General features: G+C 36.9%; 1 protein-coding gene across 1 annotated transcript in view; it reads left to right on the top strand.

Moving 5' to 3' along the window:
• The first annotated feature begins 270 nt into the window (after positions 1-270).
• The window catches only part of LOC101670399 (glutamate decarboxylase 1-like), a 29,204-nt gene continuing 6,996 nt past the window's right edge, over positions 271-22,478 (top strand). Inside the window, 13 exon segments of the mRNA XM_013052718.2 lie at positions 271-304; positions 2,058-2,174; positions 2,826-3,068; positions 5,589-5,679; positions 8,335-8,447; positions 8,964-8,999; positions 9,002-9,075; positions 10,728-10,807; positions 13,385-13,439; positions 13,949-14,065; positions 14,944-15,008; positions 15,111-15,189; positions 19,987-20,136. Of these exon segments, the coding sequence (XP_012908172.2) occupies positions 271-304; positions 2,058-2,174; positions 2,826-3,068; positions 5,589-5,679; positions 8,335-8,447; positions 8,964-8,999; positions 9,002-9,075; positions 10,728-10,807; positions 13,385-13,439; positions 13,949-14,065; positions 14,944-15,008; positions 15,111-15,189; positions 19,987-20,136 (1,254 nt within the window).

The raw sequence follows: 22,478 nt of genomic DNA on the forward strand, positions 1-22,478 counted from the left end.
TCTTAAAAAGTTATGCTTAAACACAAATACACTGCAATCATCTTTTGTTTAATTCACTAAACAAATAAAAGCATTGTATCCCTGAACTTTTTACAAATAATGAAATTGCTTCAGATTTCTGTGCCGTTAATAAAAAGGACTCTAAGAGAGTCTATGTTATAAATTAGAGCAGTCAACACACCTTTCATGGTCAGCTTCTTTCCTATCACATAAAAAGCACACTCTGGCTCCAGGGAGTCTTTGAAAGCAGGTACGATTTTCTCACAGAACATGGATGTCAAGAAGTGTGGATGTAGCCTGACAAGTAAGTTGAAATTTTGTGCAAAGTGGGAATTCAATGGCAATTATTAACCGAAAGAGTAGGATTTTGAGTGTTACTTGTCAAAAAGTGCAGACTGTCAAAAAAAGTCTTACTTATTTTATATGGTTATTAATCACAATCATCTATCACTTATTTTGACAAAAACTTATTAGCAATTTTTGTCTTACATATTTAAAATGGTCATTTTGTTATTAAATATAAATTTAACATAGTTTTAGGTTGTAGATTCAATGTGTAGTTGAACTAATAATGGAGGATAATTCTTAGGCAAATATATCAGATCTTTTGGTTTTTACATAATTTCTCTATAAACATTTGTAATATCATTCCATGTGTATATTTTTAAAATTTTTACTTTTTCTTGTAATTGTTGTTTCCACTAATCATTTAAAAGGAGGTATGCTTCTAAAACTTTAGTTACTTTAGAACTTATGTTATAACTATTATTCACTTGGTATGGCAGGGGAACTTTAAAAAGCATTTTTCCTCTAGAAAAAAATTTTACAAAGAATTAACCTAATATATTTCTGTCTACAGGGTCAACGTGTAATACGGAAATTTGTTTTTCAGTACGCTGTATGCTTTATAAATCGTCCCACGTTTCTGTAATTTGTCTCGCACAGTTTTTTCATGTATCAGGTTTTTGGTCTTTATGAGAAAAAGCTCTAAAAGAACATTTTTATCTGTCATACATAAACACTTTAAAATGCTTAAGCATTAATCAAAACAATTTAAAAGTGATTTTGCTATAGTCTAAAAATGCGATCTGAAATATGTAGGGAATGGCTTATTTTATTTTAAGAAAAATCTGTTAGAACTGGAAGCATTTAATACCACTAAGCTTATTATAAAGCCAAAACTACAAAATTTGGCTAGAAACTATTTTCTGATTACTTCATATGTTCTTTCTGCCTAGCTGTAGGCAAACACCTTGATGTTATGAATTCCAACCTCTCCCACAATGCCCAGAACATTAAAAGATACTTAAGAATGACTTACTTGTTGAATTGAATGTTTGGTTTAATATTTTTATTGAAGAGGACCACAGGACTTACTGTTTTTAAATACTGATTTTTAAAAGATGGTCTTTGGATTCAAACATCTGTTGATAAATCCTAATTGTATCATATAAGCTATTTTTGTTAATAATAGCATCTATATCATAACCCTGTGTTATGAGGATTAAGTAGTACAATACATGTGAGATTTTAGAATTATTTAGAATTATTTAGATTTAGGATTATTACTATTACTTATCTTCTTTAAATTTGTTTCTTTATCTGCATACTGGGAAAAATGGGATTATGTTGTAGGATTATTATGAGGATTAAAATGTGTGCAAAGCACTTAGAGCTCTTAATATATGGTAGACATTATCACATATAGTTAAATGTTAACAGCAGGATCTTATCATGAAGTAGTCATTTTTATGTATAATTAAACATGATAGGTCTTAATTACTAAATTTCTAATCTTGTACACAAGACTGATATGAAACTAACAACCACAAATTGTATCATCTGTTCTCTATATGGTTATAAAAGAGACTTACATAATTTTGGTAGTATTAATGCTTCTCTCCAGTTTATACCTACCCACCAGAGATCACATGTGGATATAAATAAAAATTCAGTGATTATAAGTTTCTTGAAAGCATCTATTTATAGATAAAAGCACTAAATACATATTATGAGCATGCTTTAATCATCACAAAACACTTCCTTCTCTAACTTAGATAAGGAACAGATGAGAAAAAAGTCTGGTCCTACTTTTCAATCAACTGAGAAAAATGTGACAGAAGATGCTCAGACTGAGAATGTAATGGCTAATTTATCAAATGCTTATGCTTCAGGTATGGGTGTCCATAACAAATGCTATTTGTTTCATTCTTTTTTGTCATCTACATATTTATTGAAGCAACTGTTATTTCCTTAAGTTTTGATGCTATAACTTTTTTTTTTTTTTTTTTTGAGAGAGAGAGAGAGAAAGAGCAGGTGCAGGGAGGGACAGATGGAAGGAGAGAGAGAGAGAGAAATCTCAAGCAGGCTCCACAGCCAGCACAGAGCCCGACACCAGGCTCGATCTCACAACCCTGAGATCATGACAAGAGCTGAAATCAAGAATCGGCTGCTTAACCCACTGAGCCACCCAGGCACCCCTCTATGCTTTAATTTACTTCTAAACGTACAATGACCAGCTCATTTTTTGACAACACAATATAATAAGGTTCCACCTGGGGGATCTAGAAGGTTCAGTTACTCTAATGGCATTAATCTAAAATGGCTGTGTGTGTGTGTGTGTGTGTGTGTGTGTGTGTGTGAAAATTGTTATCCAGTGGGACTTTGAATGAAGATTATAAGTAAGATTTGGACAAATGTTACTTGTTATTTGACATGGACTTTTAGTATCTTTAATTGCCAATTATCAAAACTCTATTCCCATGGTGATTTTCTTTGGTACTCTAGTCACTGACCTGGCTGTTTCTCTCTTTTTTTCTCTCTAGATTTGTTGCCATCCAAGGACGGTAAAGATTTAATAAAATGTTTTTTGCTACAAGTGGTAAACATTCTTCTGCATTACATCAAAAAAAGTTTTGATGTTAAGAGTAAAATACTGGACTTCCATCATCCTCATCAACTTCTTGAAGGTTTGGATGGGTTTAACTTGGAACTGTCTGACCACCCTGAATCTTTGGAGCAGTTACTTGTTGACTGTACAGATACCTTAAAGTACAGTGTTAAAACAGGTGATTTTCAGATAGATGAGCTTGAGCTGGAGAAGGGTTGAATAGTCTTAAGTTATGTGTATGTTGACGATGGTCCAGTTTTGTTTGTTTTTATTTAAAACATTTTTATAGTTTACTTTCAAATCGGTGTTATCCCATTGAATTGTTTATTAATTAAGAAAGAAAAGTAGAAATAGTTTTGGTTTGGGGAGTTTCATCGCAAGGGCAACTAAATGTACCATCTTAACTTCTTTTCATTTATCTATTTCATTTGGTCAAATTCATTATTGATGCTCAATTGGTTATCCTTTTACATCAATAAAATATAGAGAGATAATATTATGTATGTATAATTATGTATATATACATCCTATATTTTAGAAATTGTTTTCTGATTAACTTTATTGTAACTTTATTCTTAGCCAATTAAAGCAATGGTACTTCCAGGAGCTAACACTGTTCGAATAGGCTGTATGGCCCTCTTTTTCTAAAAGTCTTAACTGTATACTAAATAATGTATTGGAAACAACATAGTCTTTGGAAAGAGACACACACAAAAAGGGTCCAAATACAACCTATATCCCTGGGTTTATTATCCATTTCTTAATATGTGATCTGTAAAATATTTCATGGATATTTTAATAACTGGAAATCATTTGTGTATGATGACTGGCTTTGTATTTGATAGACATAAAATAGACACTTAAAATAATGTATTTTTGACATCCCAGAAACTTTACCCATCACAAATATTTAATCTTCAGAGCAAACTGATCAACCATGCCACCAAGGGAAAATGACTTCTATTAAAAATGCTCATTTCTACATTAATTTCAATAACAAAACCCCAAAAAAGTATACTCATTTTGACATTTATTTTATATAAACTGGATATCCTTTGAGAGGATACTATACAATGTTACCATTTGAAGTCCTAGGAAAGTCATGGGGAATTTCTCACAGAATTTTAATTATTATAAGAAAAATACCACAAAGTAATATGCTCAATATGATTTCAATCATGTTTATATTGTAAACTCTTTGAAAGTGTATATATGTATATATACACACATAAAACTACCTATTTATGAAAACACATTTTTAAGTTGTACCTTCCAAATGTATTTATTATAAATATTTGGATATTTATAATATCCAAATTATAATATCCAAAACTATGTAGATAATTTCTCTACATCTATGCATAAAATTACTATTCTGTATGTATTATTTTCTATTCTATGCATTTCTATAACATGTAGTGTATTTACAACTAAAAAAAAAAATGACTGAATAAGGCGAAAAGAAAGCCTCATAGGATTCTTAAGACTAAGTTCAACCATATAAAGAAAATGTGAAGTGGAAATAAGTTTTCATTAGAAATAAAAATAGCAAAAGAAGTTCTGAAAAGCAGCAGGGCAATGGGAAAGCACTCTGACAGATGTAAATCAAGTTGTATTCCCTTCCCTCCTTTGGCATTGCAAATGCGGAAGAGTCTCTAGGGGCCCATTCCCTGCCTTTGCATTGCCCTGTATCAAGCACTGAGGGAAAAGTCAAAGATGCTGAGAAAGCGAAGAGTAAATAAGAGAAAGAAACAGTTGGTAACTAAGCCAGACATTCCATTCCTTCCACTGTAATGAACATGTACTGAGCACCTACAGGTTACAAACGATGCAGGTGCTTTGGAGGGGGGCGCTGCAGGTGAGGGGAAGCGAGGGAAAAGAGGTTTGCGGAGAGCCGGGATGGACTTCATCCTCCGGGGAGTTCATCAAAGAAGTGCAAAGACGCTAAGGAGGAAATTAATTTAAACGGAGTTGACTATGGAATATTCAGTGTGGCAACAAGGCTTGGTGATTCTTTATTAATATAAATCCTCAAAATATCATTCTAATATCTGTCCAAAAAATGTGGAAGCAGCTTTTGAGAGAAAAAAAAATTATTTAATTTGATTTAGGTGATTCCTTCCCTACCTTCCCCATGTGCGGTTTCACACACCCCAGCCTGGGTCTTTCTATTTTAGATCCAGGATGGCTTCCTCCTTCTCAGGCTTAGGAGATCTTCCTCAACCCAATGACTTCTCGAAGCTACTTCTCCTACCCATGATGCATCTCCTCCACTCTCTGTCTGGAAGCTAACTTTAGCTCTTACCAGAAAGGTCACTTCCTCCATGAAGCCCTCTCTAACGATTGTCTCTCCTTGCTCCCCTGACCGCCTTAAGCCCCTGAGGCATGGTCTTATGGTCTTACAACGACCCAATCTTTTCCTTTGTGGTACTTTTCACAATTGCAGTGAAACACATGGGTGTTTTCTTCCACTGGTCAGTAGGATCTGCGCCTCTGTCCACCTGTTTGCTACCGTGTTCCCCGTGCTGAGCGCTGTCGCTGCCTATGATGGCTCTCCAGAGTGTTTATTGAATGAAATAATTCGTTTATGTGTGTTTGATCCCTGAATACCTGTTCACTGAGAAACTGCTAGAAATTGAAATGCTTTTTAGTCCCGTGTTTTTGTTGTGGCTCATTTGTAGTTTTGTCTGTTGTCTAGGACATCCTCGCTATTTTAACCAGCTCTTCAGTGGGCTACATGCGGTTGGACTTGCCGGGGAATGGCTGACTGCCACTGCCAATACCAACATGTGAGTATCCTTCTGGGCTCAGAACACGCATAAATAAGAGCGAAGATGTAGATTGTATATTTTTGCTGGACATGATGCTTGCCATGTCAGAACCAAATAGTCCATACCCTGAGAGAAATGCAAAACAGCTGCTCCATGTTCCCTGGGTAAACTGTTCAAGGTTTATCCAGTCCTCAGGACAGGCTCTAGAAACTTCCAAGATCTTAATACCTTTGTAAGGAGTAAAGGTTACTTGATGAGTCTGGGTTAGTGGTGTGCCAACTCTGAATCTGGTTCTAGGGTTGGAATCATTTAAGCACTCTCCGCAAAGAACCCACAGTGTACAATAGTCTAAAAGACACACACACGTGTATGGAAAGTCACCTGAATATAAATTAGAACCTGAATCTGATCGAAGGTGAAGAAAGTAAACTTCTAAAGGAAATCAAAATCCAACTCCAGTGTGATTCTTTAAAAATTTGACCTTTGCCACAACAAACCTGTTGGTCCTATAAAAATTAGATCTACTGCCGTAGTGTTTTGAAGCAAAGTTCATTTTAGGGCAATATTTTTCAAGGTTATAAGGACAGGGAAATGATTGGGTATGAAATTGAAAGGAACAGACTGTGTCAAATGTTAATATAATTTAACCAGCAATCAAAAGAGAGAGCTGGTAGGAATTTAAACTTTAAAATCAGGAACTAAATGTTTATGAGGAGAGACTGCTTTGTGATGTGGAAAAAGTAAGGTTTATTTTAACTGTTTGTTATCATTGGGGTTTTAATGATGCATGGCTCACGGTAGTAATCAGCATTTTGTAGGTATGAAATGCAAACCTAAATGGCTTACACAAGCTACTGCTATTTTTAATTTTCATTGCTTGATTATGGCCTTTGAAACATGCACAGAGTTCTATGTTACCTAAAATAACTTTATCTTCAGAGAGAATATGTTTCTTTGCTCTATAAATGATTCCATAAAACTCAATTTATAAATCTTACTCCATTGTTAGGAGACTTAATCATTCTCTACTGAGGAAAATACAGAGGAAGAGCTCCTTTTTAATGAATGGAGATCTCTTAGGATACTCTGAGACAGTGGGAACAGGGAAGAACCAAATTCCAGTCTTACCAGCCTCTCCAGTGCTGGGAAGTTTAGTGAGTCTCTGAAAATAATGGCATGGCAATAGGAGCAGAAGGGTGGTGTGTGTAGATGCTGAAGCTGGCTTGGCATGTGCTGGCAGAAAACGAGCCGGTTGAAATACCAGTATATAAAGCTTGCTGCTTACATGGTGGCTCATGGAACAAGAGTCTTAATTCTCGGGGGCAGTGGGTTTCCCTGCTGGGTCTCTGTGCAGGGCCCCTGGGCAAAAGTGTTTGCCCAACTACTTTATCAGGCCACGCCATCCTGAAGAACAGGGTTGAGGAAAGACGAAGGAAGTCGGGACGGGGCAGAAGAGCTCCTTGAGGGCAATGATAGACCTGCTTATACCATTAGTATAAGCAGTAGCGAATGTTCCATTGTCTGGGATACGTGCCCTCCTGTCAGCAGCTGCTTCAAAGAGCAGCCCATCTGTAGGGAACAAGGGGAAGGAACTGACTTTCAGCCAGGTCTCTTATGGCCAAAGGACTTCACTGTGGGATGTTAACTCCCCCATGGTTGGACATTCCTGGGACTCCCAGAAGATTCCATGACTTGCCATGCCTGGATACGAATGGCAATCCCTGGGCTGGAGGTCAGTGCCTGTCTTATAGGTGGGAGGCAAGTCTCTGTTGGGTTCGAGTGTGTCTCAGTGGAAGTGGTCACAGCAGTGGCTGGGCCTGAATAATGTTGGGAAGCTTTAGAAACAGAGCGAGCTGAGAGCAACTCAAGTCGCACGTAAATGGTGTCCAATACTGGTATCTCTATACAAGAACAGTTACAGTGGTCTTTAAAAGGGTTTTGAGGACAAACAGAAGAATTCCTTGAAAATAACTGAACCAACTCTTTGATTTCTGAATGCATGGTAAGTACTTCGTTGCTGACTGTATATGGTGTGTAAAGACAAAAGCTTATAGCCTTCTTTTTTATCTTAGCTCCTTCTTTTTGTGGAAGGGACTCTAATCTCATGGTGTGACTCCAAGGAGAGTCCCTGTTGCCATGTTTTCTGAATTCTTGTTCATGAATCGCATACTGTTCTTGCCTTGTACCCTCTGCTTGCTTCGAGCTATTACTGAAAACATAATAGCATTTCACCCTTTTTTGGTGTGCTCATCCAAAGTACAATCTTTAGGTAGAAAATCATTATCAATCAATTTTGAGAAAAGGCTTTTCCACCTATTTCATTTTCTGCACAGTATTGTCTGTAGCTCTAGATCTCTTTCTTAACTGGCCACATACATATAAAACTGGGCATTTTCTGGATGTAACAGTATTGTGTATGTAGGGGTTACTATCAAAATTCCCAGTGACTGCACAAAACAATGGAGTCCACGATACTGTCTTTGTAGAACTTTGTAGAACTAATATACTCTTAATCTGGAAGGGGCGTTGAGAGCATATAAGTTTTAACTATTTCTTTTACAGTCTTCTATAGAATACCAAAAAAAATGTTTATAACCTTATCTAACACATGATTTTTATCTATCCTTTTCCCTTTTATATGATTCACAGTAGAAATCTATGTATGTAATATAGGTTTACCTATGAAATAGCTCCAGTATTTACTGTCATGGAAATGATTCTTCTTAAGAAAATGTACGAAATTATTGGCTGGCAAGAAACAGAAGCAGACGGAGTATTTGCACCTGGTAAGAAAAAGCAAGAAATCATTTCTCTAAACTAAATAAAATATCTACTAGGAGACACTCACAATATATTTCAACAAATACTATTATTTTTGAGAGATAAATGTTCATGCATCATTGTGTTAGTTAAAATTATGAACAAAAGTTATGAATTGTGGTATTTGACATTTTTCTCTACACTTCCAAGGAAAGACATTTTTAAAATAATGTTGGTGCAGGATGCCTAGGTGGCTTCGTCTGTTAAGGGTCTGCCTTCTCCTCAGGTCATGATCCCATGGTTCTGGGATCGAGCAAGGGCTCCTTGCTCAGTGTGGAGTCTGCTTCTCCTTTTGTCTGCCATTCCCCCTACTTGTGCATGCTCTCTCTCCAGTAAATAAATAAAGTCTTTAAATAAAAAATAAGATACAATAATGTTGGTGATTTGGCACCATTTTCGTTTCAGAAAGCTCTCAAATTATGATTTCAATAAACATTTCTGATATTTGAAATTAGGTTAACATTACTATTTCTCTTGCATAGGTGGAAGTATAGCCAACCTCTACGGTATATTACTAGCAATATAAGCAATATCCAGATCAAAAGACAAGGCATGACCGCACTCCCATGTATCGTGTTATTGGTTTCTGAACAAGTAAGTATCAAGTCTAGGTTTTTCCAACTTTTAAGAGTCTTCTGGGATGAACTGTAAAGTAATTGGAAGTCAGAGAATATTAGCTTCACTCTAACAATATAAAGATTCAGTAATCTCTGTGTCTGGGTCTGCATATTGATATTAGAAAAAAAAACACTCTCCATTCAACATGGACTCTAGAGATTAGCAATACAGATAATTCAGGATTAAAATTTAATTTCAAAATATGAGAAACTGACAAAAATGGGATTATAAATATAAAGCATTGTTCTCTTTACAAAAAAATCAAGCTATAAAAAGTTTAAAGACTTAATGATTCTCTTTATCATTGAATGTAGAGAAAAATGTGATTGATGTTTTATTTTTCCAGTGAGGATCAAAGGAATCAGTTAAAGAGAAAGGCTTATATTTATAGGCTAGGTCCTCAGCCAAATGTTTCTGATATTGACAATGTATCCACTGATGTCTCCTTGTGTTTGTGTTCCAATCTTGTGCACAGCATCAACGCTTCTTTTTTAAAAAATCAATTCATCCCTTTAATAAATCTGGTCACATTTTCTTTTCCACCTCAGCAACATTTGTGACATTAAAATGTAATAGTTGTCCCAGTTTGAGAATTCCACGTAAAAGTGCCTGGAAACACACGGTTTTCTTTGAAATGTCTCTGTGTTTGCAATATGCGTCTATGACCAAACTCAAACTGGCATATATATCAAGTTGGAGACCACTGCTGCATGATTAGTGTCATTTACTGTAAAACATAAGATGCTGGCTTACAAATGTCATTTTCGTCATTTGACATGTTTTGGGTTTTTTTTTATGGGTTTTTGTTTTGTTTTGTTTTTGCATAGAAGGAGTAAATATGCTGAATTCCCATAATGTAGATTTAAAAAGTCGTTTTCCTATTTAATTGGTGCATTCTACATGGAAATGAAGCATAGTTAGGGTTTTAAATTTCTTTATTTTTTTTTCTTTCATATATCTGGTCTTTTCCTGGCAACTAAAAATAACCGGGTCCAAGTTTAGATCTTGAGCTGCTAATACCTCCATCTTACTGATATTATTTACACCAGGCAGAATGATACAAAGAAATAGTTATTTAGAAGGCAAGAAGTCAAAGTTGGTGTCAAAGTCAAGATTAAGAATTACAGGTATCAGAGGAATCAATGGATTTCTCCAAGCCTAATGCATATTTTATATACTACACACACACACACACACACACATATACCATATATATATATATATATATATATATATATGGGATAGTATATATATATGGTATATATGTTTGTAATGCAAGAGTTTCACTGTCTGGAAAATGTGAGGATTTTATCTCTAGAGAATATTATTACTAGATTTATGAGTGACACGACATTCTATGTGTATGGAGAACTAGAATACTGAAACTCCCACTGCTTGTGAAGAGTTGTGTGATGGTGCCTTCTAAAAGGGGCGTCGCAACCTCCTTCATCTGAACAAATGTCATGATGAGGTCTGGAAATATGCCTTGAGACCCATACATGTGTATATAGAAGTGTGCGTGCGCAAACCCATTCAAAGCTACATGTTCACGCTCCCCAATGCACTCATGTGAATCATCATGGAATGCAGAGAAATGAATGCCTTTTCTATTTTCATTTTTGCCCAAGGGTCATTATTCAGTTAAAAAAGCTGCAGCAATCCTTGGTATTGGAACTGACAATGTAATTGAAGTAAAATGCGATGAAAGGTATGTTTCTAACACAGTCTCAAAAATCGTTATCGTTATGCTTTGTAAATTAAAATCCTATTTCCTATTCCAGTTTTTAGCAAGAATACTCTCCCAGTTTCAATAAATTTTAACTGCCATTAGTGTGAAAGAAGCATCAAAGTCATCCTATCCTATTCTTAACATTTCTTTACTAAATATAGTCTTATATAAGTGGAACTGTCTTCCCATTTTAAGTGTATTGAATTATATGTAATATAAATACACATAAAAATATAATATTTGTAGATAAAAATTCAACTGCTTCAGCAATCTACAAAGTAAAAGTGTATTTCTGTTTTCCTTGAATGCCATGTTTCAGAAATAAATAATATGACAACTATAATATATATTCTGAGGATCATTTTTATGCATATCAGACATACTCATACATCAATTCTGTGTGTATTTTATAACTTGCTTTCGTAGATTTTTTTTGGTTTTAGGATATGTGTTATAAATCTTATCCCATTAATTCATGCAGACCTTATTCTTTTTTAATTACTTCAGAGTTTTGCACTTTATAAATGCTACAGAATTCAAAAATCTTATTTTAAAAGACACTTCAGTGTTTCCCCCTAGATGTTAGTGTTTAAGAACAATGATTAAATGAATATCATTATATAAAATTATTTGAGAGTCTGTGTTTGAATGTCTCACATGAATTCCTAGAAACTGAATTATTGATTCAAAGGATGTCTGGATTTAAAATTTCATAAAGATTTTTTTTAACCCTTCAAACATTTTTAAGTTTATTGATGCTCTTATCTACAGTGCCAACCCTGAATATTAACAATACTTTTATTATTGAAAATTCTGACCAGAAATTGTGTATAACCGTGATTTGTCTATTCATGTGCTTTGCCCATTTTTCATTGGTTGTTTATTATTTGTTATTGGCTTATAAGGAGACTTTATGTATTTAGAAAATCTGAAACATAAAATAAATGAATATAAAGTTTCTTGCAGATGTGTTTTATAAGTTTATTATTCAGTACTTTGTCATAAGTTGTTTGATTTTCTTTATGTATTCTAGGTACATTTCCTGAGACTCACCCCTGCCCAAGATACTTTACATTTTTTTTTATTATTATGAATGGGATATTCTATTATTTATTCACAACAATTTGTTTATATAAATAGGAATATGATTTACTCCTGTAAGCACCCAGTTGCTCAACATTCTTATTATTTTCATAGGCTTTTTAATACATAATTTTAGATATTCCTGGTATACTGCCATATGTACTCCCATTAGGGGTTTTTTTCCTCTTTCCTTTTTTCTTCTCTTTTCTTTGTTCTTCTCTTCTCCTTCCTTCCTTCCTTTCTTTCTTTTTCTTTCTATCATACATTTAAATAATTCATAATTTCTTCAGAGAAAAATGCTATAATACTGATGGTAGTGAGCGTCCTGACGTTAGTGGGAATGCTTCTAGTGAATCACCAGTAGGCATGCTGGGTTTCAGTCTGATACCCGGATCGAGTAGATGAGTCTTGACTTGTTTCCCTCAGGTTTTTGCTGTGAAGAAGCGTGAAGGCCATCTGAAATTTGCCACCCTTTTTCCTCCCTTCCCAATTGGATACCTGATTTTTATACCTTGATGTCAAGAGGCTTTTACTTTTTTTTTTAAGTTTTTATTTAAATTCCAGTTACTTAACATACAGTGTAATATTAGGTAGTGGTGTACAATATAGTGATTCCACACTACCGTGCAACACCAGCGCTCTTCACAACTAGAGCTTTCCTTCATCCCCATCACCTGTTTCACCCATCCCCCACACACCTCCTGTCTGGTGACCATCAGTTTGTTCTCTGGAGCTGAAAGTCTGTTTCATTGTTTGCCTCTCTCCCCATTTGCTCATTTGTTTTTTTTCCTAAATTCTGCATATGAGTGAAATCGTATGGTATTTGTCTTTCTCTGACTGACTTACTTTGCTTAGCAAAATACCCTCTAGCTCCATCGACGTCGTTGCAAATGGCAGAATTTCTTTCTTTTTTATGGCTGCGTAATAGTCCATTGTGTATATATACCATATCTTTTTATTCCCCCCCCCCCTCAGATCTTGGGTTAGGTTAGGATTACAGCCAGGGTAAGGGTGAGGGTATGTGCCAGAGAAGAGGTTTTTACTTTAAACTGCTCAGTAGGGAGCCTGCTTCTCTCTCTCCCTCTTCCCCTCCCCCTGCTTATATGTTTTCTCTCTCTCTCTCTCTCTGAAAAATAAATAAATAAATAAGTCTTTAGACATAAAATATAATAAGTTGAAATTTAATCACTTGAAAGATTATCATTCTACATCTTTCTTAGAAAGCTTAAGTAATGTAAATTTTAAGATGACTGAATAGCACACTAAACATTCTTTAATTCAACAGGATATTTACTATTAGTTTTTGGGAACTGAACATTTACCCAGTATCTGTTTATGGACATATAAATGCCTTAGGGAGACACTAAAAACTAATAGTTTTTAGTCTTGTGTATCATTTATTCTTCTCATTGGTAGAACTGCTATGCGTATTTAAATACTCATAATAAATCAGTGTGTATTTGTATTTTTAAGGGGAAAGATGATTCCAGCTGAGTTAGAGAAAAATATATTACAAGCTAAAACAAAGGTATGTTCTATAGCTCCATACTTAACATGTAAATTCATTTTTATTTTCTTTACCTATCTTCATTGGTGGAAAACAACTGGTAAGGTAATTACCAGGAGAAATAAGATAATCCCTAAATGTAGGAAATTCCTTATAATATTAAAATGAAATAATTAAGATTGCGCTATTTCTCTCCATAATTTTCTGTCAGATATCCGATGAAAAGTTATCAGGACATGGACTACATAAAGGAATTTGGACATCTCCATTTTCATGGTATTACTTTGCAAAAATAAATTTGGAGAGAAATATAATAACTAAAACTTAGAGGCAGTGCTTTGAGTTCCTTTTATGGTTACACTACTTCGTCTAATCCTGGAGATACCTCAGAATATTTGAAATTGTTAGGTACTTAGGGTTTGTGTCCAAGTCTTCCAGCTTCCTGATGCCAGGAGTGTAGTGGTAAAGTGACAGGACTATTCCTGTGCCTCCCGAGGCCATGCCTACAACTTAGTTTGTGTCATCACCAGGGCCAGACTCCTTTCTGTGTCACAGCCACAGCCGGCACCACAGTGTTTGGGGCCTTCGACCCTCTCCACGACATCGCCGATATTTGTGAGGTGCACGGACTCTGGATGCACGTGGATGTGAGTCCCCTCCTTTAGTCTGACTCAAAACTACTGCTTTAAAAAATGTGTCCTATGAGCAGTCCTTAGAATCACTTCATTGGCATTGCAGGCCCAATGAAGTTTTCTCTGGAAACTCATTTTTATAATGAACAAAATAGACTTAATGTATTAGCCCAGAAAGAGCTACAAATGTATCAATGTTTTTAAAGAGCCCAAACCTCTCCTCAATGTGTGCGAGTAGGGGAAGGAGCAGAGGGAGTGGAAGAGAATTTCAAGCTGACTCCACACTGAGCGTAGAACCCAATGTGGGGCTCAACCTCAGGACCCTGAGATCATGACCTGAGCCAAAATCAAGAGTCAGGTGCTTAACCAACTGAGCCACCCTGCTGCCCTTTAAACCTGACTTTAATAAATCAAAAGAAAATTTAGTCCATTACTCTAATAAACATTTCAAAATTAATACCTATTAAAGAAATAACAATTTTTGATGCTATTAATTTAGTACAATGACTTTGGGCAAAACTCTTCAGCTTTGGTAAGAGTTAGACAAATTTAAAGTTATACAATCTGGTAGAGATGTTAATTTTTCTGTGGTATTGCCAAATTTAGTGCCAACCTTTTTATATGTCTCTGGAAATTATACAGAAGGTGTTTGAATTAATTAGAAACCTTTATAAAGCTTTATCATGACACGAATAGGCAATGAGAATTCATAGGAGGAAATTTTAAAATGCATTGTTCTTATAAGGAGTGTAACGATAGCCAAGTTTATAATTATCTAGCATAGCAATTAAAGCTTCATCAACTTTTGAAATCAGTTTAACATGGGAAAAAGTCACCAATGCTATTTAAAAAGAAGGAATTAATAGAACAAGGAATATCTTCGGTACCTGTAGGCAGCCTGGGGAGGTGGACTGTTGCTGTCCAGAAACCACGCCCATAAACTCAGTGGCATTGAAAGGTAAGACCTGCGCCATTACTTGTGAAAACAAATTAACCTGTTTAGACTTCTATTCTCTTTCATTAGACCTTGAGCGCTGATTGAAGCTATTTTATCACCTAGGGCCAACTCTGTGAGCTGGAATCCACATAAACTCATGGGTGTCCCCCTTCAGTGCTCTGCTATCCTGATCCAGGAAAAAGTAAATGATTTATTTCTTTCTTTTTTTTATATATTTTATTTATTTATTTGACAGAGAGAGAGAGAGAGAGAGAGATCGATCACAAGTAGGCAGAGAGGCAGGCAGAGAAAGGGGGAAGCAGGCTCCCCGCCAAGCAGAGAGCCCGATGCGGGGCTCGATCCCATGATCCCATGACCCCGGGATCATGACCCGAACCGAAGGCAGAGGCCCTAACTCACTGAACCATCCAGGCACCCCACTTATTTTTTTTATTTTTTTTTGAGAGAGAGAGACAGTGAAAGAGGGAATACAAGCAGGGGGAGTAAGAGAGGGAGAAGCAGGCTTCCCACAGAGCAGGGAGCCTGATGTGGGGCTCAATCCCAGGATCCTGGGATCATGACCGAAGGCAAACGCTTAACAATTAAGCCACCCAAGCGCCCAGTGATTTCTATTTTTAATTAGTGCGGTGATGGATGTCTTGTCTAGCTTCATTGTGAATGTTTAAAACCAAAATAATTATGGCCTCGGTGAATTAGCACAGTGCAGCACAATTTGCCCTCCTAAACTGATCCTTCCCCCTTGATCGTTAAGTAGCAGTCACTGGGCCATTTAGGTGCCACAAGACCAAATGAGTGTAAGGACAGGTGTTAACTCCATGTGTGGATAAGATCTGGGATCACACAATGGGTGGTGATAGGGTCTACAGAAAACCTGATCGCTCATGCCCCACTTATTAAAAACATCACAAACAAACGAAATGTCTCTTAGAGATCACGTTTGGCCCACTGGAGCCACTTGTTATTTCAGAGTGTAGGGCCAAAAATGTCGCTCATTTTAAATGCAGATAAGTAGGAGTAACTGCAATATATTTAGCATAGCACAAATTTATGGGTTGTATGAAATTATTATCTCCTTATACGTTTTTGTGTTTTATCTCCATCAGTACTAAACCCAATGTTACACAAAGAGATAAGCCCATGATCTCCTCCAAGGAGGGATGCAGTGATAAAATGCAGCTTAGGAATTCTTATCTCCATGTCATTGTCAGAAATGTAAATTCGTCTTGTGTAGTATCATTTATAGCTTTGTTTTCTTTCCTACTCACCAGCAATCCAAAGACTTTGGATGTAAAAATAAAGTGTCTGTGTTCTTTTAAAAGAAACTGCATTAACTTTAAGGCAGTCCTCAGTCTGTTTTAAAAAAATTATTTTAATTTATTTTTAAAAAGTATTTAAATTCCAGTTAGTTAACATACAGTGTACAATATAGGGCTTCAATATGTTTATGCAACACCCGGTGCTCATCCCAAGTGCCCTCCTTAATCCCCATCACCTGTGTTGCCCATCTGTCCCACTGCTCCCCTCTGAGGACCATCAGTTTGTCCTCTGTAGTTGAGTGTGTCCCTTGATTTACCTCTCTCTCTCAGCCTTAAAAAAGAATGAAATTTTGCCTTTTGCAACAACATGAATGGAGCTAGATGGCATCTTGTTTCAGCAAAGTAAGGCAGTGAGAGAAAGATAAATACCATATGATCTCACTTCTGTGTAGAATTTAAGAAACTCACTCTTGAGTACTCAGTGCCCACTTTGTCTCTTCTTTTTTTTTTTTTTCTTAAGATTTTATTTATTTCTCAGAGAGAGAGCACAAGCTGGGGGAGCAGCAGGCAGAGTGGACAGAGGGAGAAGCAGGCTCCCTGATAAATAAGGAGCCCCACGCGGGACTTGATCGCAGGACCCTGAGATCATGACCTGAGCCGAGGGCAAAAGCTTAACCACCTGAGTCACCCAGGCGCCCCAACCACTTTGCCTCTTCTTTTGCCTCTTTGTTCTTTCTCAGAAGTGCAGGCTGGCACTTTGAGTTCTGCTTCAGACTGTGAAGTTGGCCACATGGCAGCCATAGTCTTTCCATATCCCATCAATAAAAGGGCGGCTGCCTTGTGTTTGAAGCCTGCAGGTTAATAAGCGACTCCTTCCTGTCTGTTCCTGTGTGTCCCATACCCAGAAATGACAGTTTGACTACATTTGTTTTCTTGAAGAAGCTTCGGAGTTTGCTCCCTCTTCCTGTTGCTGACAGGTCTGTCCTCAACGTTCAGATTTGTGATACCTTTATGTTTAGGACTCAAAAACAAATGTTGGGCCATCTTCCCTGATTTCTTCACCCATAATGAGTATATTGAAATAGTACATTTTATTCTCATACCACATATCATGTGTTCCTCAAATAAGTTCAGTTTCTGTTTTCTTGTTTTATACTCCTTCTTATTTTTTCCTAAAGACAGATAGATTGTCAGTGGAGGGAGAACAGGATCCCCAAACTATTAAAGCTTTCACTATTTTTAAGGTCATCTCTGGAAAATAAGCCTATTGTGGTGTATCCTTAAATTAAGAGGAGCATTTGATTCTTATCTATTAAACGATCTGAGTGCCTAAGGTTTCACATTAGACCATTTTGACTCATGCCTTAATGAGCCACTTAAACCATGTATATTCAATATTAATGTATTTTCTGATGCTCAAAAGGCACTGTAAGTATATATATTTTGCTGTAACTCTACATAAAATACAATTAAAACTAATTTTCAATTTCTTTTATGTAATCGTGTAAGGAAAAGGAAGTGCCATGTGTTTTTGAAACGAAGTGCTAATCACGTCAATCTCTTTCATCCAGAAGGGCCTTTTCATAATGCAAAACTGAAACCCATTCCGTGGCTCCTCATTGCTTTTAGAATGGGGATTGAAATCCCCGACGCGGCCTCCAAGGCCTGGGAGGTACAGCCCCGTGCCCTTCTCCACTCTCCCATTCATCTCGTGCTTCCTTTTGCTTTCTGCCCTTGATAACCCTTGACCTGCTCTCACTTCCACGAGGGAGCCATGCAGCTCGGCCCCTGTGACCTTGGCAGGAGTTTCTCCTCCTACCTATCCAGGGGTGATGGCAGGCCCCTGAGATCATGACCTGATCATGACCTCCACTTTGTCGCCCACACCTTCCCCCAGCATCTTCCTCATTTAGCTCCTACTGAACTCGAAAATAACTTTTCGCTGGAAGCCTTCCTAGACCTTCAGACAAATTGAAATCCTTGACCCTTAGAGCAGAATATCCCAATACTGTGAAATTCCTTCCTAACATTTATCCTGGGTACAATTTCACATCCACGTATGCCATATTTGGTTCATATGCCATATTTGTAAGGTCAGTGGGGCAGGGCATGGCCACCCTTGCTCGCTGCAACCCCATGGCCCTGCACAGTGCGAGACAGTTGGGGGCAACTATGACTAACTGTAGCTTACTCATCACGTCAGGAGAGTAGATAAAACCTATACTGATTATATGTTTTAAAGTATTTTAAATAGTCTCCAGCTCTTGCTAACATAACATTAAAAAAAGGAGTTTGAAATAGGCTAAAGAGAAAATATTTTCACGTGTTAGGAGGATTCCCAACATGTAGACACTAAGGCACTCTTTGCAAGGTATCATTTCTGTTCCTTTTCCCCTAACTACTTTAGTTCTTGCCACCACATTGTGCCCCTTTGCCTAGATCCACAAGCCCATCCTAAACAAAGGAGTGTGAGATTTTTCCTTTGAAGTTAGCCTTCCACAAACTCCAAGAAAGATCCCAGATCGATCACTGTTAGGTTATGTGACCTTGAAAATTGCTCAATATGTTGATGTATCCATTTCCTCAGTCTGCAAAAATGATACACAATAGTACCTCAGCTGTGAGTTTGCTGTGAGGCTCAAATGATGTACTAGTTGTGAAGAGGTCAGTTATAATAAACACATAATAAATATATTGTTATTTGCTTCTTGTATGAAAGTAGAGCTTCATGTCTACTTAAACACTACCCCATCTGCGCATGTGCGTTTGCCTGGGTCGTGCTCTCTCTGAACACAGCCTTTGAGAAAAGCCTCTCTTTAACTGGGGGACGGGAAGCATACCTTTTCTCTAGTGATTACTTCTTCTTTTTTTTTTTTTTTAAAGATTTTATTTATTCCTTTGACAGAGATCACAAGTAGGCAGAGAGGCAGGCAGAGAGAGAGTGGGGAGCAGGCTCCCCACTGAACAGAGCCCGATGCGGGGCTCAATCCCAGGACTCTGAGATCATGACCTGAGCCGAAAGCAGAGGCTTAACCCACTGAGTCACCCAGGCGCCCCTCTAGTGATTACTTCTTAACCATCCAAAGCAAATGTTTCTCCATTCTTTCATCTTCTTTTACGAGAGAAGCACAAAATTAAATGAATGGATTACTTTATTCTCCACCGACTGTGACTCTCAGAGCACTTTGCTGACAGGAACCCAAACTGCTGATTCATGGGATAGTTTAGTGCAAGTGAACGAGGCCCTCAGTTCTCATTAACTTCAATACACAGTAGCAAGTAGTTTCAAAAAAGCAGCAAAACCTCAAGAACTCTGAGAAAAGTTAGAGAGAAATAGAGAAATCGTGTTACTCCAATTCCACAATCTGTTGTTCCAGATAAACCCAAAGAACAACTAGATGCACTAAAATCCTAGAAAAGTACCATTTTTTTATATAAAATAAACAAAATTCTCTTTAAAAGTGCATATACTGAGTTACATACAGAATTGTCCAATCACTACATTGCACACCTGAAACAAATATAACACCGTATGTTAACTTTACTGGAATTAAAATACAAAAGTTCCTAAATTTTTAAAAAATAAAATAAATGAAGGTAACCCCCCCCCCAAAAAAAAAAGTGCAGGTAGAGTAGAAATGCTAGGTTAATTGAAATAAATAGTGGTGGTTTCTTGTTGAAATGTATATAACCTGCATATAGATATATTATTCCTTCTTTAGAGTCTTCTGGAAGCATGTAACCAGATGCGAGCTGGCTATCTTTTCCAGCCAGATAAACTCTACAATGTGGACTTCAATGCTGGAGATAAAACCATTCAGTGCGGCTGACATGTTGATGTCTTTAAGCTGTGGTTAATGTGGATAGCAAAGGTAGGAGTTTGTCGTCGCTTTTGTTAGGTCCTCTTCATTTGGGTAAAGAGTTTAGACTATTCCATTCTTTTTAGAGTTCTGTTTGGGCATCTTTTCCAAAGCTTTAGCCTCCTTATTTTCCTAAACATCTCTCAAGGAAACCTCTGTATTTCTAATTACAGATGACAAGTTGGCTTCTCAGGTCTAATTTCTAACTGTGGTGGAAAAAAAATTGGCATGTTCCACTGTCGCTATATACTCTACCGAACTGGAGGAATAAAAATCTGTTAAGAATATAAACTTGTCTGCAACTTTAAAAAAAAAAAAAAGATTTTTCCCTCCTACTCGTTGGAATTGTTAATAGTCAGGTAGACTTGAAGTCAACATAGATTCTCAGACGTGAACCCTTACTTATTACATAGGTGTGCAGTCTGCCTTGGAGTCAAGGTCAGCAGATGGTCTCTCCGAAGATTATGACCATAGCAGGACATGTTCTGTACCCTTCGCCTGCGCCTTATTTGTAAGTTTTCACTGAAACAGTTGGCATGCTTTGAGAAGCTCTTTCTATCACTCCATTCCCAGTCCTCCATAGAAAGATGGACACTGGGTTCTGTGCAGAAAGTTCTGAAATGAGCTAACGCCATATATAATGTATTACCAATGCTGCTGTTTAAGTTGAAGTCTTTTTGTAGTTGTTGTTGTTGTTGTTGTTAGAAATCTATTAGCACAAAACCAGAGGCACCTCTTTTCACAGAAGTCGCCCAGCAGTGACCTAATGTATAGTTTGCACTCTCATACAAGATCATTAGTTACTCGGGAAGACAATCAGGCGTTAGTTCGTCTTGGAGGTTCACTGATAATTTTCAATATTTGAAGATAGGCATTCTCTAAGTTCTTTTTCTAAAGATTTTTAGATATCCACTTCGGAAATTTTGTTAGAACTTCCTTTATTCTAAGTTCAAATTTTTGAAAACATGAAGCCCAAAATTTTGTGTAGCTCGCTCAGACACTGGAAAATCCAAATACTCCTCAGTCTGACGCTGTATAGATTTTATTTATGTAAATATTCTCCTGGGCCTCCTGAATTCTATAAGACGTTGCTGGTTCTGCCAAAGCTTAGCTGTCAGTCACAGCATATACCTTGACTTACCTTAAACGAGTATATACCCCTAGATACTGGCCAACAGGTTTATCTTTGAACTCGCAACTGCTCAATATGTACCAAAATATTTTAAAAGGAAATTATGTATATAAGGGATTATGAAAAGGATCATATAGTTCATCTGTACCTTTATACAACAAAGGAGTGGCATTTAACCTTGTTAATGCAATCCACATTAAGAAATACATTTTATGTTGTGGCCCAATAATTGTATATACACACATAATTAAAACAGAAGTTTCAAGAAAATACCTTATAATGTGAAATTCTCTAATATTTTTTATCCTACTCTTTCTCTTTGAAAGAAAAGCTGGTATGACCCACTTAACTGGTTCTATTACCTGCTAATGGCCTGTCACCTGTGGTTCAAAAGGTACAGATGAGCACAGTTGGCCTGGATTAAGCCAGACCATCAGAGAATTGTGTACTTGGGCCACCTTGTCTGGCCTTCTACAAAGCAGATATGACCAATGAATACTTAGTTTCTATATTTATGTACTTCATCATTCCTGTAAACACAGTTTTCTGAATCAGAGGAAGATCAACTATTTACTTAGAGAATATCTCAGTGTCAATTTCCCACACCCCGGTGCCCCTCTGGACAACACGGCAAGGCCGTGGCACATCTAAGTGTGCAAAGGAGATTTCTACCATAGGCAGAGACCTGCAATTAGGAAACTGGAATCTTGTACATGAGCTGGCACACCCACGCTGAGAGAGAGGGAGGAAGGAGAGAGAGCTCCTGTTAACGTCCTGAATGCTCAGGAATCTTCTTTTGGTGGAGAAAAGGAAGTCTCTATCCCATTCTACCCCAGCATGAAAAGTATTTGACTCCTGGGGAGATAAAGATTTTATTACCCTTTCAGTGGGCGCAGATGATTACATAAAAACTCAGTATACACTGGAATGGAAATGCTTTTCCCATGAAAAAACCACTTCTCACTCTGGAAATCAACTTCAGGAAATATCCACGGCAGGTTGGAAAGAGAGTTGACTTGCAAGTTTGAAAAATTCTGTTTTGTCCTTCTTTGCTCTAATTATGCAATGAATTCTTCATTGGTGGCAGAAAGAGGAGCCATGGTTAATGAAATTCATATTTCCTATAACATACTCTGATAGGTTATAAAAATAAGGAGAAAATCATATAATAATATAAGATGCTACAAACATTAACTATATATGCAAAAGCAAATATAACACA

Source organism: Mustela putorius, unplaced genomic scaffold, assembly GCF_011764305.1.
Source record: "Mustela putorius furo isolate JIRA1106 unplaced genomic scaffold, ASM1176430v1.1 tig00003858_pilon_pilon_pilon, whole genome shotgun sequence".
NCBI lineage: Eukaryota > Metazoa > Chordata > Mammalia > Carnivora > Mustelidae > Mustela > Mustela putorius.